The 20129-nt window shown below is 41.2% G+C and overlaps 1 protein-coding gene across 1 annotated transcript; it reads left to right on the top strand.

The window, feature by feature from the left end:
* The first annotated feature begins 4406 nt into the window (after positions 1–4406).
* LOC124152576 lies at positions 4407–19498 on the top strand. Its single transcript, XM_048395080.1, has 6 exons — positions 4407–4775; positions 5082–5294; positions 8165–8345; positions 13428–13534; positions 14304–14466; positions 19353–19498. The coding sequence occupies exons 1-6, from the start codon at positions 4592–4594 to the stop codon at positions 19447–19449; spliced, it is 945 nt and encodes a 314-aa protein (XP_048251037.1). The 5' UTR covers positions 4407–4591; the 3' UTR covers positions 19450–19498.
* Positions 19499–20129: the final 631 nt, after the last annotated feature.

The raw sequence follows: 20129 nt of genomic DNA, 5'->3' as shown, positions 1-20129 counted from the left end.
AATCAACCTCCTCCCGATATGATGGGATTGTAACATCAACCACCCATGTCACTGACTGAATCAATCTCCTCCCGATATGATGGGATTGTAACATCAACCACCCATGTCACTGACTGAATCAACCTCCTCCCGATATGACGGGATTGTAACATCAACCACCCATGTCACTGACTGAATCAACCTCCTCCCGATATGACGGGATTGTAACATCAACCACCCATGTCACTGACTGAATCAACCTCCTCCCGATATGACGGGATTGTAACATCAACCACCCATGTCACTGACTGAATCAACCTCCTCCCGATATGACGGGATTGTAACATCAACCACCCATGTCACTGACTGAATGAACCTCCTCCCGATATGACGGGATTGTAACATCAACCACCCATGTAAGTGACTGAATCAACCTCCTCCCGATATGACGGGATTGTAGCATCAACCACCCATGTCACTGACTGAATCAATCTCCTCCCGATATGACGGGATTGTAACATCAACCACCCATGTCACTGACTGAATCAACCTCCTCCCGATATGACGGGATTGTAACATCAACCACCCATGTCACTGACTGAATCAATCTCCTCCCGATATGACGGGATTATAACATCAACCACCCATGTCACTGACTGAATCAACCTCCTCCCGATATGACGGGATTATAACATCAACCCCCATGTCACTGACTGAATCAATCTCCTCCCGATATGACGGGACTGTAACATCAACCACCCATGTCACTGACTGAATCAATCTCCTCCCGATATGACGGGATTGTAACATCAACCACCCATGTCACTGACTGAATCAATCTCCTCCCGATATGACGGGATTGTAACATCAACCACCCATGTCACTGACTGAATCAACCTCCTCCCGATATGACGGGATTGTAACATCAACCACCCATGTCACTGACTGAATCAACCTCCTCCCGATATGACGGGATTGTAACATCAACCACCCATGTCACTGACTGAATCAACCTCCTCCCGATATGACGGGATTGTAACATCAACCATCCATGTCACTGACTGAATCAACCTCCTCCCGATATGACGGGATTGTAACATCAACCACCCATGTCACTGACTGAATCAACCTCCTCCCGATATGACGGGATTGTAACATCAACCACCCATGTCACTGACTGAATCAACCTCCTCCCGATATGACGGGATTGTAACATCAACCACCCATGTCACTGACTGAATCAACCTCCTCCCGATATGACGGGATTGTAACATCAACCACCCATGTCACTGACTGAATCAACCTCCTCCCGATATGACGGGATTGTAACATCAACCACCCATGTCACTGACTGAATCAACCTCCTCCCGATATGACGGGATTGTAACATCAACCACCCATGTCACTGACTGAATCAACCTCCTCCCGATATGATGGGATTGTAACATCAACCACCCATGTCACTGACTGAATCAACCTCCTCCCGATATGACGGGATTGTAACATCAACCACCCATGTCACTGATTGAATCAACCTCCTCCCGATATGACGGGATTGTAACATCAACCACCCATGTCACTGACTGAATCAACCTCCTCCCGATATGACGGGATTGTAACATCAACCACCCATGTCACTGACTGAATCAACCTCCTCCCGATATGACGGGATTGTAACATCAACCACCCATGTCACTGACTGAATCAACCTCCTCCCGATATGACGGGATTGTAACATCAACCACCCATGTCACTGACTGAATCAACCTCCTCCCGATATGACGGGATTGTAACATCAACCACCGATGTCACTGACTGAATCAACCTCCTCCCGATATGACGGGATTGTAACATCAACCACCCATGTAAGTGACTGAATCAACCTCCTCCCGATATGACGGGATTGTAGCATCAACCACCCATGTCACTGACTGAATCAATCTCCTCCCGATATGACGGGATTGTAACATCAACCACCCATGTCACTGACTGAATCAACCTCCTCCCGATATGACGGGATTGTAACATCAACCACCCATGTCACTGACTGAATCAATCTCCTCCCGATATGACGGGATTATAACATCAACCACCCATGTCACTGACTGAATCAACCTCCTCCCGATATGACGGGATTGTAACATCAACCACCCATGTCACTGACTGAATCAACCTCCTCCCGATATGACGGGATTGTAACATCAACCACCGATGTCACTGACTGAATCAACCTCCTCCCGATATGACGGGATTGTAACATCAACCACCCATGTAAGTGACTGAATCAACCTCCTCCCGATATGACGGGATTGTAGCATCAACCACCCATGTCACTGACTGAATCAATCTCCTCCCGATATGACGGGATTGTAACATCAACCACCCATGTCACTGACTGAATCAACCTCCTCCCGATATGACGGGATTGTAACATCAACCACCCATGTCACTGACTGAATCAACCTCCTCCCGATATGACGGGATTGTAACATCAACCACCCATGTCACTGACTGAATCAACCTCCTCCCGGTATGACGGGATTGTAACATCAACCACCCATGTCACTGATTGAATCAACCTCCTCCCGATATGACGGGATTGTAACATCAACCACCCATGTCACTGACTGACATTGAAGGTCAGGGTTACTGGACCGGACTTGCAAATAACTTTCATAATAAGGTAGTTAGACTCTTTAGATTATCTGTCGTGAAAGTTGTCCTGCGTTAGACATATGTTTGCACCAATCGGAAGTGCATATACCTTTATGAAGGTAGCTGGACGGGAAGGTTCGGGTTTAACCTTGTACTGCATTGGGTATGTGTTTTTAATTAGACAAGAAGTAATAAGTGGAAGTCATTATTATGGGAAGAAAACACTTGGGTTCTGCTCTACGACAGCCGGAGGGAAGGAACTTTAATCTGTTTGGATGCTGTGGATTTTCTGAATGTTTTGACATACTAGCGTATACAATTATCTAAACGTCCTTCACAACACTTCCCTTGCCCCCAATGCAGAACTGATGCAGCGAATCACTTCAATGTAAATATAAGGTGTTCAAAAGTAAGGTAAGACGTTAATAATATCTTTTTTTAGCATATGAAAAAATGCATGCAACAAACAAGAGAAGGTCGTCAGTCACATCTCCTGTTGACCTAGCCTCTACAACTAAAGAAGTTGGCCATAGTTCGTCAAAGATTAAAGCACAAACAGGTAATCTATGTCAGTTATCTAACGCTGCAACAAAAGCTCGTCAGTTATTTGCTACCTGATATGTAGCTTCGACATACACAGTTATGAAATGGATGTAGGTCAAGTAAGATTTGTTGGTGTTCCCGACAGTCAGCAAAGCTGCATCTTACTTATAAACGTGATGGAGATCCATGTGACCAGGTCGTACATCTTGTGACCAGGGTTAATTTAATTTTATTGATTTATATTGGAGTTCATTAATAATCATTCATGTCGTTTTTACTGAAGTATGTCTAATTGCACACAATCACGAGACGGCATCTTCATTTCCATGTTCCCTTCGATGCCGAGTTCATCATCTTCACCTCAATGAAATTACCAAAAATGTACAACAATGTCTCCTTCCGTATCACTACCGCTGACCGACCGTTCACTGACAACAGTACGCGGGATTTCAGAGGAGGAGTTTCGTTGATTGAGACATAAGTGTACCGTGTAAGTAATCAGAACCAATCTGACAATCTACCTGCTGTTATGTACATGTGTGTTATGTTTTCCAATGTAACCAAAATAAGAAGATAAAGGTGGGCTGTTGTGGAGGGGGGTAACCCTCTTAAACCCTAACGTTCAACATATGTACAGACGTAGGTGAATTCGACTGTAGGTGAAGGTGTGTAAGAAAGATGGTTTATCTGTTTCAGACTCAGATAGTTTCATGCCGTCGCAAAAAACCCGGAATATTGCTGACTGCAGAGTTAACCAGCGTCAACTCTCACTCACAAATATCATTTACGGAACTTTTGATTTCCCTTACTATACTAGCAAGCAGGTATCCTATTTCTGTCTGATACTGTGAACCCTACTTTCATAAACATGCGTTTGGGGCTCTGTAAAAGTGTCCTACTCTGAAACTGAAATTTGTGTATGTTTCTATGATCATGTATTTATTATCAGTTTTGTTGTTAAACATATTTTAAAAAGCAAGAACCAGAAGGCTTAGAAGTTTAGACATTTTGATGCATGTCAATGAGTATGCAAAAGGGTCAAGGCACCATGACAGCATTTCAACTTCAGGTTCCCCTTTTTCTTTGCATCTGTTGAACCAATGTGTTTTTTACTTTTAACATAAATGTCTTTCTCTATAGTAAAGACGAGGTTCTACACAGTCAATAAGTTCTATTGACCTGATCTACAGTCATTTTGGTTAGTTGTACATGCTATTTATCAGCAGATATTGTGGGATATGGACCATCGTCAAACTCAGTCATGTCCACAACTGATGTCAGTATAGAAGACACTTTCTCATTGGAGTTTATCATCACTAGAGGATAAGTATAAGATTGCTACATTACTGTGTGTATCCAATTTATTTCACGAAACAAGTAAGGTTTCAAGAAATTCCACAGCGCTTTCTGTGATATGACATCAATATTGACACTAATATTGGCAAACATAAACTTTGACCGCAATCACTATGATATATCTTTGACGATTTCCAATGTATGTCTTGCAGAATACAAAACATCGTTGACAACACCAGGTCCTGTGCAAACAGTTCGGGCAACAGGCCACACTTCAGCAAAGGTCAAAACACAATACCCAGGTAATGTACCTAGGTAATGTACCCAGGTAACGTACCCAGGTAATGTACCCAGGTAATGTACCCAGGTAATGGTCCGTTTCCCAAAGCCTTTGTGATAGATCATATTTGCTAATACAAAGGTTGATAGTGTCAACATGACACTCGAACAATCAGCAATAGTCCTCCTTGGTGCCTAAACATTCAGTTACTGTACGTACTTCGTTGTCTTTGTGACCAACGGAATACAATATTATATTAAGGGTAAGAACAACTCCTCAAATGTCTGCCACATATTGCTCACATGTTCACACATGTTCTTGTTTGCAGATTATCTCCTGGTCGCTGACCAAAGCGGGAAGGGTTATCGCCTGAATCCGAACAATCACAGAGTGAGAAAGTTTTACTGGAGACCGCATTGTAACTACTGGTCAACAGAGTATGACAGGAAGCTGGTATACTGGATGTGCGACGAGGGAGACATGGGTGTAGGGAAACTGATTTCAAATAGAATTGTTTACCAGAAGACGGTACCAACACCAGGTAATAATTGGGAATGTCACCAATGGTAAACTTTACGCGTCACTGACGTGTTTCCTATGTTAAAAACAATACGGAAAGAGGGAATAACTCAATTACCTTTAATACATTGCTTTCATTTGATTGTGTGGCTGTACGTTGATTGTTCAATCATTTACAGGCTATATGAGACCTCAAACTACATTTGATTGTGTGGCTGTACGTTGATTGTTCAATTATTTACAGGTTTTATGAGACCTCAAACTACATTTGATTGTATGGCTGTACGTTGATTGTTCAATTATTTACAGGCTTTATGAGACCTAAAACTACATTTGTTTTTGGGTGTACGTTGATTGTTCAATTATTTACAAGCTATATGAGACCTCAAACTACATTTGATTGTGTGGCTGTACGTTGATTGTTCACTTATTTACAGGCTATATGAGACCTAAAAACTACATTTGATTGTGTGGCTGTACGTTGATTGTTCAATTATTTACAGGCTATATGAGACCTAAAACTACATTTGATTGTGTGGCTGTACGTTGATTGTTCACTTATTTACAGGCTATATGAGACCTAAAACTACATTTGCATGTTTTATTTGGATGTATTTATGACAAATGTTGAAAAAAAGTTTGTTTTCATTTGGGTTTTTTAGAGTCACAAGACTCTGTAGTTCCCCTGAGGTATGAAGACATCATTGTGTTACGCTTCAACTTAATTAGGGTGATAAATACCAAAATTAAGATCTTGTGGTACAATCGATGCTTTGAAAAAAAAATGAACTCATTTTGTAACGTCTGAGGCAGCAAAGTTAAGTGACATTCGTCATTCCTTGAATACCCTTGAATTGTCTTCTGGCCAATATCACTCACGAAGTACATGTGGTTCTTGAGATAATAATTAGTGAACTTTTTGTAAAATATGTTTTTTGAATAAGTTTAGCCATACTAAATAATTACAGTAGAAAATGGTTTCTATATATATACACGTTGAAATTAGTTAAGAAACACCCGCATATTCTCAGACTGAGCAACTTTAGTGAACAGGTGCATGAAATGTGTAAAGGATTTAGGTACCAAATAAATTATTTAGTGAAAAGAAAGGGTTGAGAAGAAACATAGTCAAGATTACCATGAAATAATGTGCTTTTGGGGGGAGATGTTATAGATTTGGAAAATGACTTAATTTCATCAAAAAATGTGCGAATGTCACTTTTGTTGCACAGACTTTACTGTCAGTATCATGCACACATCTGGTTCACGGAATGTAACAATAATGTCTTGCAAGACCAAATATTAACTTTCCATCAGTGTCTTGTGTAACCTCCCTGAACCCGAACAACTGCTTCAAGACGCCCCCTAATTCTTTGGATCAATCTCTGGATTTGATTCTGAGGAATTCTGTTTCATTCCTCATGCAAAGCAGCAGTCAGTTCATTGAGTGTATGGACAGTGGGTCTCTTTGTCGAACACGACGGCCTATAATGTCCGACAGATGCTCAATGGGATTGAAATCTGAACTCATGGATGGCCATGGAACGGTCTCAACAGCATTCTGTTGCAAACTCCGAGTGACAGCACGTGCTCTGAGAGGCCTGGCATTGTCATCCATTAAGATGGGTCTTGTGGCTAGATGATGATTATCAAAATGGGGGACAACAGCTCTCTCAAGCATCTCCTGTTGATAACGAGGCCCATTAAGGCTACCACGAATGGTGATGAGGTCTTGCAACCCAAGGAAATGCACCATGACTGACCTTCCCCCCGAAGGGAACCGTCTCCTGGATATTGCTGGGAACCATGGCTGTACGACATCCACCACATGCAAATAAGAACCGACTCTCATCTGGAGGAAACAGTTTAATACGTATGTTTGGTCTTCTGACACTGTATCCTGCTGCTTTCAGCCGATTTCTGACTGTCCTGAAGGAAAAGGCTCTCCCTGGTAACGACTGTTGCTTTAAAGATTTGCATGAGTCCCATGGACGGAGCCTAACAAGTCTCAACAATGCTCTATCCTCCCTTATTGTTCCTACGGGATCTGCAAGGTCTTGGACGATCTTTCACATTGTGTTTGTTCAAGAGTCTTGCCATGACGGAATTGATTGATTGATCATTTAAAGTTTTATAGGTGTTCGGGCAACTATGCCCATTTAATTTACACCTTGCCCATAATAAAGGTTTGTTAAGTACCTAAATATTTATAAACTAGTAAAACTGCCTCACGCTTTAATATATGCGAGAAAGACATTCTGATCATGAACGTCATGGCGAACATGGCGAACAATATAATGAGAGTCAATATTGAGAACTGTTAGAGGCTAAACCATTGCCTTACGCTGATTGACATACTTTTTTGAAATGATAGAAGGATTGCGCCCAAGTTGACGTCCGATTTGTCTGAGGGACATTCCTGCATTTCTCATGCCAATAATTTGCACCTTGTAGAAGTGCCATGACATTTAGGTTACTGAATACAGAATACAAACTGAAAGGAAAGAGTGTGACATGTCATGATTCCAAACTTGATTTCAACAATGTTGTCGGTTTGACATTGCCCGTGCATTGCTCGTCGTTAGACGTGCATTACATGTCTCCACACAAAGTCCTGCTGTACAGCAAGATGCGATATGTCACAATGATCAATCAGTAAAATGCTGTTTTCTTAATTCACTGAATTATAGGTCTATGAATTAGGTGTTGCTTGATTAATTTCCATGTGTATAGATAAATTTGTTGCTATAGAAGATTGGACAAGTTGGACATATTGAGCAACAGTGCCATTGCATGTGTTTGTTAGCAGATGGCATTCAACAAAGTGTGTTCATATCTCCACACGTAAAAACGACGATGTTCTAGATATATCTTCCTATATGTACATCTCAGGTCAACTTACTTTGCGTTGGTTTGTCGTGGACTCTTCCTTTGGAGCAATATTTGCATCAGACTTTACCAGGAGGTGCAAGATATACAGGATCAGTTGGAAGCGACAGAAATTTGGGAAGGTATCTCTTCTCGGGTCATCTAAGAAAAAGCATGAACGTAGTACAGCAGACAAGCAAAAAAGGTACTGTGATTCCTTTTCTATTTGTTTTCTAATTTCTAATTAAACCTTTCTGTTTTACTTATACAACATGACACTTTTAAAAGCAGCAAGATCCGTTCTACAATTAAATATTAAATACATATAGTAAAGACACGATGCTGCTGTTAAAGCAGCTCATGAAAATGGGGATGGTTTAATGTTGTGCCCAAATTTGAACTGCGAAATAATCCACAAACATCACATTAAAATGTAATGATTTGAAAACAAAATATCTTCATAGTAAGGAGAAACATTCATGACAAAGTTCATCTTCTTCAGTCTGGCAATTTCACAAGTGAACACGTTTACACAGTTTCACAATTGGAAAATGAATGCTTTGTTGCATCCCATTGCATTAAATGAGCACAACAATGGCCGATTAATGGCTTAGATAGATTGTTCAATAGTGCTGTCGGTTTTGTTTCTCTTGTACAAATTAAGGTGCCATCATTGGTTGAAACAAGCATGTGAAGTTAAAGCTTTTTGGCCAAGTGGTTTCCGAGGAATCAATATGTACAGTGCGAGGAAATGTATTAAGTCTATCTATGAGCATGGTCAATGTGCGAAAGTCAATATTAAACATATATCGAAATTGGGAATAGATGGGTTGAGTCCCGCTTCTAGCTACGCATACGCCAAATGTCATTACAGTTTGAAAGAAATGGCTGATTAATGGCCATTCATAGCTTTTCCGTGATGATTGTCTCATAAATGAATTGGATGGTGAACATTGACCGAAACAATATGTCAAAATGTCCCCTTCATTGGTTCAGAGTTCTTTGTGTGAAAAGACCTTTATGACGGCCGACGGACAAAGATGACAAACACAAAATAGAATCACTCTGGTCGAAATGCATTCTCTCAAACAGTCTGGACGGGTAACCAAGAATATCTGCCATGGTTGACAATCGTTTCGCAAATTCGTTATATATACGTAATTTAAACATGCCATTTAAAATTATCGCTGATTCCACACACAGAGTTTTTATAAAGCAACTAAAGTACTGTGGGAAATGCTAGAACACTGCTTTTCTGACTTCATTTAATAAATACGAGTCATAGGACTATAAAAAGAGCATATATCAAAATAACGCAAACTGACCTAATCTAGCCTGTCCTAACTGACACTGTGATTACCCTTAAAATGTACTTTTACAGGTAAAATGATGATAAAATTAGAAAATATTCGTGTATTGTCATGCATGTATGAAATGGCCTATAACCTGAGGTAATTACCTAACACCTGTTCCGAGGTGATGACCTCACACCCTCCCGTGCATTCTCCCAGGTGCAAATGTCACCAAGTTGGGGGTGGTCTCAAAATATTGCTGTTATTGTACTTCATTGACATGTACGTTGATGGGGTAACAATTTAGGATATGTACTGCATTATATTTGCTTGGAAACATGATGGAATAGTTAAGAGCAATAAAACGGGATGAGTATTGGAAGGTTGCGGTTTTGGAATCAAGAAGTATTTGTTGTTCTACAGATGGTTTCTTGAGGTAGTATTTATCTCCGCTAATGACGTACATGCATCTGTATTTTTTATTGTTGTGTTATGTCTTGCTACGAACCCTTTACACTTAGCCAAGATAGGCACAGCAGGGTTGAGCCGACAATGTCTGACTGGCGTACGTAAGACAACGTGACCGTGTTGTGCCGCCAGCACAGACTTGACTGGTTTCTTATTCAGCCGAATTTGCTCCATGAGTTGAACATTCGTTTCATATGGTCTAAAGTCGACAATGTCATATATATATTCATGTAGGTCGCCTTCAGACTACTCATGGTTTGGGCGACAGTATCTAATTCCCGGACGTTATAATAACTAGCGGTATCAATGACAATGACACTGACGTTGTTTGAAATGGGCAATAGCTGAAGTTCCATCCAGTCTATGAACACATCACCTCCTATAATTTCCTCATGAAAATCACCAGTTTTCTTTTTCGCCTCGCAACCAAGCGCACATCCATCAATAAGCCCCATATCATGGGTTGCGGCGTGCAAAGCAATGATACAATTACCTTTACCTGATGGTACCATGGGTGCTTTTTGTCCATCTGCCGATAGCCACATGTAGTCAGTGGAATGATTCACCAAGGTAAATTATTAGGATGAAAACCCCATAGCTTGGGCAGTTCTGTAATTCACCCTATCTAAATTAATAAATGGTTTCCCTCTAATGTGTATAGAACTTGTATACATTTCCTAGTAGAGACTCCATGTCGTGTACCGTCTATGGATTTGCAAGTGTAATGTAACATGCATCATGGGAGCAATGTTAACAAAACAAACGCAGCGTCATTTTGTCATTTTAGAAGAAGCACATGTAGAATTTTCTCAAAATGATTTTGTATGTTGATTCGATTATAACGGAGTCACGTGCGCATATTTCTATAGTCCGATTCAGACTGCCATCATTGGACTCAGAACTTCTTGTTTTCATTCGAATTTGTCTCCTGTAAACTTGTCGATAGGACTCCTTGTGACTGAAATACTTCAAACCACAGGTAGGTCGATCGGTATTTACTCGATATTTCAATAACAACAGTCTGTGAAAAATTGCATCCTTTTTTAACAGGCAAAAATCAGTTTTCTAGCCTTTTCGACATTCCTTTATTTCAGGTTTGTTGTCATCATGTATTGATAATAATCCATGTCCCGTCATCAGTCCCGTCATGACCATATTCCAAGCTTGATGTACAACGATTGCTGAATTTCATCGTTTCTAAACCTCCGTTAGATCCTATAATGCCCGATAATTGTTTTCTAGCGTCATGATTGATGCTGGTGTTATCTTTATACAAGGAAACATCAGCTTTTGCTGTTTGAAAACAGGCCTGTTCTGAAGACGTGGTTGCTGCGATGGCATTGATTCTAAGTAAGATATTTACGAAAGCATGCCTTTCCTGCATGACGGCATTTGTAACTGTCAACTGACTCGCTATGAAGTGGGAGGTCAGGGTTGGATTCACTATCACATTCAGTCAATAATAGCACAGAGTTGAAGAATATTAGTCTCAGACCTACTTGAATACCACCAGGCGGTATACTGGGTAGTTGATAACCAGTGTGTTACCAGAAGTACTAATACACCCCGATCTGCGAACATAATCCCTACCCCCATACTTCTACATAATGACCATCTGTGTATATAGACACATCAGATTACCACAATTGGTGTCTTAGTCTTGCTCTTAATGACGTTGAAGCGCAGTACTCGCTGACTGCATCGTGTTTATATGTTACACAGAGCCGAGACATGTGGTAACGGTATACAGACCACGTGCCGCTTATGGATGCAGCACATAAATATGTGTATAAAGAACTTCGCTCATGGACATCATAGGAATGAAGCTATGGTCATTAGAGCATATGACGTATGGGTATTTGAACGTGAAATATATACATCACTATGGTCAAAGTGTGTCTATATCTTTTTGGGTTAACATGAAATGGGTTATATAAATGGAGACTATTTATGAAAAATATGAAGTCTGTTTTAAAGACACCTATAATGGCTGGTCTGTTGTTATCACTGACTTTCAGTGATTCATTCAAATAATTTTCACCGCTGTTTTGCTTTTTACCCCGAATGGATTTTTTTTCGTCCGATAAGCGAGCGGGTATTCTCCGACCATGACGGTTTGAATCATATATTGTTGACATGTAAATGATGTGGAGTCATCTCCTCAGTGTACATAAGTATGTGCTGACACTATTGTGAAACTCTGTCTACATGTTAGGACAGTGTTGTAGCTTTTGCTATGTATTCTGTTGTATAATGTTTACATTACCAAGGCAAGACACCGGGTTTGTGGAAATGAGGGTATGGTTTATTTTTGGAGCATAAGTCTTAGTTGTTCCATATGAACTGTTAACCTCTGCACAATGATATTTATCATTTTTAAAATTTGAGATCTTGTTCTTAAAATCTACAGGTAGGGCTCGCTTCCGGAACACAGCTCAAAGTTCAACATTCTTTTTATACCATGTTGTGTTTACTTCAGGCAATTGCTGAACTGGTGCCTTGTCCACAGTTTGTGTTCACTGCCAAATGACCATTTCAGTACTTCTCAAATGTGAGATCAGTTATCTTAAACCTTCACATCGTCAGGAGTGGTCTTACGTTTAAAAGGGATTAGATTTGATTCAATAGTACAGCTTTAAAAAAATATGTTACTTTTGGACGAGTTGCATGTATCAAACAACAGTGCATTTTGCGCATGCATCCAACTAACTTCACCTTCCCTTTCTTTTTATATGAGTAAGGGTGCTTATTAACATGCTGAAAGCTACTGTCTAAAATGTAAAACTGTTTTGATGATGTTGCTGTAGAACTTCCAAACTTCTATATTAAAATCATAATTATACTGATGCCTGTTTGCCGTTAGAATGTGACGCAGCCTCATTTGCTTTCTCATAGAGTTAGAGAGTTCCGAATTGTCGACACCGTGTCGGCACCTGGTTGATAAAGAAGGATTGTAAAACGCAGAATCCATTTTTTCAAAAGGAAATACGATGCGATTGACGTGAATTAATTCAACACCCGATAAATGTTCAATTCTGGCACAAAATAAGACCGCCTCCGTGGTCTAGTGGTAGAGCGTCCGCACAAAGAGCGGAAGGTCCGGGGTTCGATCCCCGACCGCGTCATACCAAAAGACGTTAAAAGATGGTACTTGTTGTTACCCTGTCTGGCGCTCGGCATTAAGGGGCTAAAACAAGGACTGGTCGGCTCGGAGTCAGTATACTGTGTCTGAGTGGGGTATTCATGTTAAACTGCGGCATGGTATCTCAGTGAGCTAGCACTATAAATCGACATCAGTCCGGACTAGTACAAGTAGCCACACAAACACACACACGTACATGCACGTCGCTATATAAGTGCAATAATCTTGGACGCGACGTTAAACTCCATTTCACCTCACCTCACCTCACAAATTAAAACGCCCCCATTTTATGAAAGCTCTCATAAATATCACATATATAATCACGTATATAAACATCACCCACGAAGAGTCTATCTCATGTTATCGTGACATTTTCCATGTTCAGGCACCTCTACTGGGGAGACGTACATCTACATAGGATCAACTACGATGGAAGTGGAAAGAAGTCTTTCATGAAGATCCGTATAGTTCATTTTGCCATCGACTTCAGAGGTGTGTACAAAGTAAAAAAACTGCCACAGGCATGTAGAGTACCTGTATGTATACACGTGTATTGAACCTCCTGGTACCATGACACAATGGGTCTGTTGGCTTGTGCACAAGATGACCTGAGCAAGTAACTTACAACGTTTACAGTTAACAGTTTTATCTCTACGACGATAACGTATTTGATATTGCCAATGGTTTTTAATCCAATGTTTGTATTAGTCATTAAGTACAATGTCTTCCTCTAACTTACTCCCGCTGCATCTACGTTTTCTGATATAACTACATGAACATCCCTCCCCATCACGTTCCGTGTGTTTATAGGTATTAAGCCGCCTTCCCCGTTCCTCTAAGCAGTATATGGTTTACACCTATAACCCTATACTCACACTTATGTTGCCACATGCTGTATTACAATTGCTAATTATATATAACGCGGATCCTTCAGATGATCAAGTGAACGACTGTACCTGGAGGACTGATAAGATAAATAACCGCTAGACATTATTAATGCTTTAAAGATCAAAAGAAAGTATACATGGATAAACATGGACTGTTCATTTAGTGGAAACTGAGAAAATGTAAAACACATTTCTTCTGAAATGTATTTTGAAGTCACAAAGGCAGCTGTGTGGACTGTGAGTTGAATTAACAAAAAACATTCCAAACAGCAAACTGGTCGCCTCTAATGACGCTCAATAGAGTGTTCGGATCCTACTCTACCGCGAGTCCCATGTCCCGATAGATGACCTAAATCCATATTTCTGTTGTACAGCAAACCACAATCCTATCATGTTCGGATGCAAAAAGTCCCAGTTCACCACAATGGAGCTGTCTCAGAAGCCCACTGTCCTGACGCAGATAGTCATGCGTGGTGTGAATTGCGAGAGACTCTTTGTTATTGCGGGGTCTGCCTACTTCAGAAATCATAATCAAAGGTAAGTGTTTTCAGGCGTCACATTTGTGTAGGTATTCACCCTCAACTATGTTTGTTGATCGCGCTCAGCAATAGTCCAGCTATATGACGAAGGTCCGTAAATACTAGTAATCGAGTCTGGACCAGACAATCCAGTGATAGACATCACGGGCATCGATCTACTAAATTGGGATACGCTGACATGCATCAACCCTGGGTTATGAACACTGTGGAGATGATCAGATGTCACGCTATTGACTCTTGCCTTTTTTCAATCATTTACGCAATGATATTTAGAACAGTTTTTCATTTACAAAAAACTTTATTTCAACTAAATTCAAATTGATGAAAGATGGATATTCAGTTTAGTTGTGTATATCTTTAGCTCACCTGACAAAAATTGAAGAGACCTTTACTCAATCCTTTTGTCCGTCTTCCGCGGTAAACAGTTTGTTCTTAGAATCAATCAGACGAATAAAACTGCAACTTGAGATGTTTGCTCCTACCAGTAATTCCAACCCAGTTTGCAGAATTTGTTAGATTGGACCTTGACCATACTGAAAGCAGAAACTGTTTATTACTCAGAAATGTTCAAAAAATGACATTTGATTCGTGAGTGGTTGGGATCAACACATATGTTCAGTTTTTTTAGATATGTTGATTTTGTCTTAAAATGTATTTCCTGTAAACTTCACTTGTTTGTTCACACCAAAGATGTTCGACACGGTCATAACTTTGTTCAAACTTTGTTTGTTCAAAAAACAATTTGGTCGATGTGTAGTAAGTAGATTTACGCGGTATTTGAAAGTTTAACCATGATTTGATGCTTGACTTTGGCCATACTGACACTTGAAAAATCTTATGACTATTTGGGCCATTTATTACAGAACAAAAAGAAATGTCATAGTTCTTATTATGGGATTCAACACATTTTTTCTTTTGTTTGCAATATTTGATATTTTTACAATTGTTTTGACCATTGTTTCTTTCAAATTGCATACTTGGTTGTGTCTGAAAATGCCAGTGTACTCAACTTGTTCATGTTTATTTCTCCCTGTGATGACATCATATATTGTCCAAGTTGTAAGAATTAAGTGTTTACTCCTTTAAATACTACCAACATAAAATAAGGGAACTGATGAGATAGTGGTGAAGGTTATAAATGATCGTCAATGTAATTTTCTTTGTTTATAATAACACAAAACTGCCTGTTCGCATCTGTATTAGTGACGCTTGGTGTGCTTGGTGTGCTTGGTATGCTTGGTATGCTTGTCACATGCAAGTACGCTGGTCCAAGGTAATCACAACTTCAGCACTAGTGCTGCGTCACACGCAGTAGCAATACAGCTTCTATATTAAAGTAACCTCATATAGCATAGTTAAGCAACATTCTATCATTTGATATCCAACTCATTTATGTTCTAAACGTGGTATTTCCATTTAAAGCTTATACTGAGTTACGTGTGTTTACATTTGGTACTTCCGCGCATGCGCAACACATGCTACTTCCGTTTGTGAATCAAGCCTTCTTTTAGTTACATATATAGACATTCGCTACTTCCGCTCATGCGCAGCAGTAATGTTGTTCGCCATCCTGTATGCTTTGTTCAGCCGAGAAGATATTTACGACTAATCTCGCATCATCGCCATTGTCAGTTGCATCCCGGAGATGCATGCCCAGTATGGCAACCAACTGCAACTAGGAGTATCATCGCAGGTTTTCCGCTAAGGCAGTAGTCCTGCTTGAGCAACAGAACTGGGCAGTGGATTGGAGTAAGGTGGACACAAACCTTTACAGAATATCACCAAAGAATATCACCAAACAAAAGCTTCTCAGTGTTCTGGGACACCTAAACTTTGCAATGCAAATCATTCGTCCAAGACGCTCCTTTGTCAGCTACCTTCTCAAACCAGCCCATTCTGTGCCCGAACTACATCATCATATCTCTCTGACCAAGAAATATCGTGTTGACCTAAACATGGAGAACTTTCCGCAGCCAATGGAATTGAAAATCCTTTTTCTTGAAAGACAGGATATCTGCTCTTCAGTTTCAGCTGTTCACTGATGCTGTTGCCTCTGTCGGCTGTTGTGCCCACTTTCAAGGGAAATGGTGTGCAGACAGGTGGCCACAACAGCTGTTCAACCTAACAGGAGGGGACATGTCAATGGCTTTATTGGAACTGTACCCCATTGTCATGGCATCATCATCGTGGGGTCACCTGTGGATTTCGAGCAGCATCTGTTTAATGTACATGTGCCAGGTCGAGACCACCTTACAGCAGATGCGTTGTACCGTTTACAGATACAGAAGTTCCGTTAGCTAGCTTCAAAGGCTCAACCTTGTGTTTAGAGACTATCATGCGGTCTGTAAAGAAGATATCTAGCGCAAAAAAAACCAAACAAAATACGCCTTCCAGTAACAATTATGGTGTTACAAAAATTAGTACTGACCTTGAACAATGGCATGTTTTCGCTATACATGGACATCATACTCAAAGCAGCCTTTTGTACAGCTTTCTGTGCCATTGTACGTCGTAGGGAGTTGACATACAATCAGTTTGATCCTAGAGTGAATCTGTCTGATGCGTCTGTTCAATTTGCGGTTGACTACACCAAGTTCGAACAAACACTCAAAACCTCAACATCAGACAACTACCGGAGGGGTGTGACCCTCACTGTACATACAGTAAAACATATGTGCTTGTTGCCCTATTGTGCAATGCGTGGTCATATATCACAACGAATAGAGAGTGAAGCTCATCCTCAAGACACATTGTTTGTCATGCTGGAAGGTACAGCTTTTTCTAAACTTGTATTTGTTAATAGCCTGAAGTCCACACTTACCACAACCAGACTGGATCATGAACAGTTTAACAGCCACTCATACTATAGCTCACGCTCAAAATGTCATGTGTTGCATGCCGAGTGGAGAGTCATGTGTATGTTAGCAGATACACTGTAAGTCACTATTTGTGCACGCTGGAATAACAGCATTTGTTCTCAATGTTTGTTCATTGTAATTTTTTCATAACCATCTACTTCATGTTTGGGTTATTTTTAGTTAATAAAGCAATTATTTCTGCATGCTGGGGTCAGTAATGACTGATGCTCGGTCAAGCAGCTTCTCACTCCGATGATGCTTACTCACTGTACATGCGGCACTATATGCGGGTAGTTGCTCCCAATGCTTGGACATGTAATATAATGTCTTGTTAAGGTTGATGTTTAAACGCAGGTTTCATTTTTATAGTTATAGTGGTAGTTAGTATTAACATCAAACGTGAATGAAACTCTTGTATGCATGTGCAATGGTATACTGTAATTCTAATGAATAGTTTGTCAGTTGTCCTGTGTTTGTTAATGTTATTATAAATGTCTGTAAAAATATTTCAGGCGTGGAGATCAATATCTAGTGTCTCCACCATACTTGGCGATACATACACCTTGATGTTGATTAACTTGCATATGGTTGCCCTTGGTACTGCCCGGCACTACGCCTTGCGTACACTCACCTCACAGATGCTCTATTGGCGACATGTCAGGGGACTTAGCAGGCCAGTCCACTATCCGTATATCTTCCAGTCGGGGTTAATCGGTGACGACCTGGGCACGTTGTGATCTGGCATTGTCATGTTGCAGTTCCAAATTTCTGCCGATAAATCGAGCAAATGCAGTAAGACAGGACGCAAAGTCATGTCAGCATGTCACTGGCTAGTCAAATTTCACAATAACCAAATCAGTAGCCTGTCATGTGTGATACCACTCCACACCATAATGCTATCAGGGGCGGTCAGGTAGCCCTGTGGTTAAAGCGCTCGCTCGTCATGCCGAAGACCCGGGTTCGAATCCCGACATGGGTACAATGTGTAAAGCCCATTTCTAGTGTCCCCCTCCGTGATGTTGCTGGAATATTGCTAAAAGCGGCGTAAAACCATACTCACTCACCCATAACGCTACCGCTCTTATACCGATCATGGTCAAGAATTGCTGCCGTGGCATACCACACGCCGCTACGTCGCCAACAGCGTTTTCTGCCATCTGTGAATCGGAGGCAAAACCTTATTTCGTCTGTATGATGGTGTCATGCCATTGACGCACAGCCCGTCCCCGGTGTTGCCCAGCCCACCCCAATCTTTGCCGCCTATGGTTCGCTGTTGCGCTTTGCGTTTTTAACGGTAGATGTTAAAATTCACTTCCTGTTATTCAACTGAACTGTCTATTGACAACAGGAGTAGATTTGAATCTATTGCATAGTGCAATTAGTGTAGTGAGATGATCTTATCTTGGTGTCACTTTTATGCTTTCCACGTCCTGGTCTCATTGCAAACCCACCCACAGACGAGAAAATACATTTTTTATTTGCCAAACATTCGGCCAAATTGGGATATTGACTTCCCCCCTCTATCGTACCCACAAATCCACATTTTATCTATTCATAGAAATACCGTCTCATAGGCATTTCAAACATGTGCTTAAATAGCTCAATTGCATTTGTGAAAGGGGCCAACAAGTTGACTTCTGTGCGCACGTGGTGAAATTTTATTCTGATTAGATGTTGCGTTCAAATGTACACCTCAACAATAGCTGCATTCAGTACTTTAGTTCCCTTATGTCTTGTCGACAACTTGTGTTCAGTGGCTGCCTTTGTTGTCATTTTGAACTGCAAATTGTTATGAAGTGTCGGCGAATCAGTTGTACTGAATTTCATTTTTTTAAACAATTACTAAATTTAAACAAATACAATATCAATGCTAGGTATGAACAGTACATTTGTACAGATTAGATTGACATTGACATTGACATCACGGGGAATCCTAGCCAAGAGGATAACTTGGCCTGTGAGGTTTTCGCTGATCTGGACATGAACCCTGGTACCGAAATCCATGTATGCTTCTTCTCTTACTCAGAGGTCTTACTCTTGTACGAGACGAGAAGAAGAGAGAAGTGAAATGGAGGAAACAGATACCAATAGATGATATTATCTTCGTAACTCCCCTCTGCTGACGATGCGGCCAGTACCAGCACACAACTACTAGCCTGGCAACATGTCTTATGTATTTTTAAAATGGTGAGAGACTTCTGTACAGTTTAGAGTTAAGAAGCAGAAACGATTGGGGTCAGCCTCAGTGATGTGAGAAAAGTTTTCATTTTTAAAATTGTTTTAATGCATTTTTCTCGTTTTGGGTGCTTGTGGTAAGAGTGGGCTCAGGGGATCAGGTGGTCAGGCCCGGCGGATCAGGTGGTCAGGCCCGGCGGATCAGGTGGTCAGCGGATCAGGTGGTCAGGCCCGGCGGATCAGGTGGTCAGGGGATCAGGTGGTCAGGCCCGGCGGATCAGATGGTCAGGGGATCAGGTGGTCAGGCCCGGCGGATCAGGTGGTCAGCGGATCAGGTGGTCAGGGCCGGCGGATCAGGTGGTCAGGCCCGGCGGATCAGGTGGTCAGGGCCGGCGGATCAGGTGGTCAGGCCCGGCGGATCAGGTGGTCAGGGGATCAGGTGGTCAGGCCCGGCGGATCAGGTGGTCAGGGGATCAGGTGGTCAGGCCCGGCGGATCAGGTGACCCGGCGATTATAAGTGTATATTAGAGGCCCGCCGTCTATTCTGCTAAGGCTGACTACCTTATACTCGCTACCTTACCACATGCAACCATTTCTGAATACCTCGATGTGTTGGTTATTGATGCAA

The sequence above is a fragment of the Haliotis rufescens genome, unplaced genomic scaffold (genome assembly GCF_023055435.1).
Source record: "Haliotis rufescens isolate VD_foot unplaced genomic scaffold, xgHalRufe1.0.p SCAF_14, whole genome shotgun sequence".
NCBI lineage: Eukaryota > Metazoa > Mollusca > Gastropoda > Lepetellida > Haliotidae > Haliotis > Haliotis rufescens.
This window is presented reverse-complemented; position numbering and strand designations above follow the sequence as displayed.

Bases quoted from the DNA above. Each gene is read 5' to 3' on its own strand.
- LOC124152576 (XM_048395080.1), top strand. From the start codon at position 4,592: ATGACATCAATATTGACACTAATATTGGCAAACATAAACTTTGACCGC. The intron at 4,776-5,081 runs GTAATGTACCTA...TCTTGTTTGCAG, and splicing joins GGTCAAAACACAATACCCAG to ATTATCTCCTGGTCGCTGAC. The intron at 5,295-8,164 runs GTAATAATTGGG...TGTACATCTCAG, and splicing joins GAAGACGGTACCAACACCAG to GTCAACTTACTTTGCGTTGG.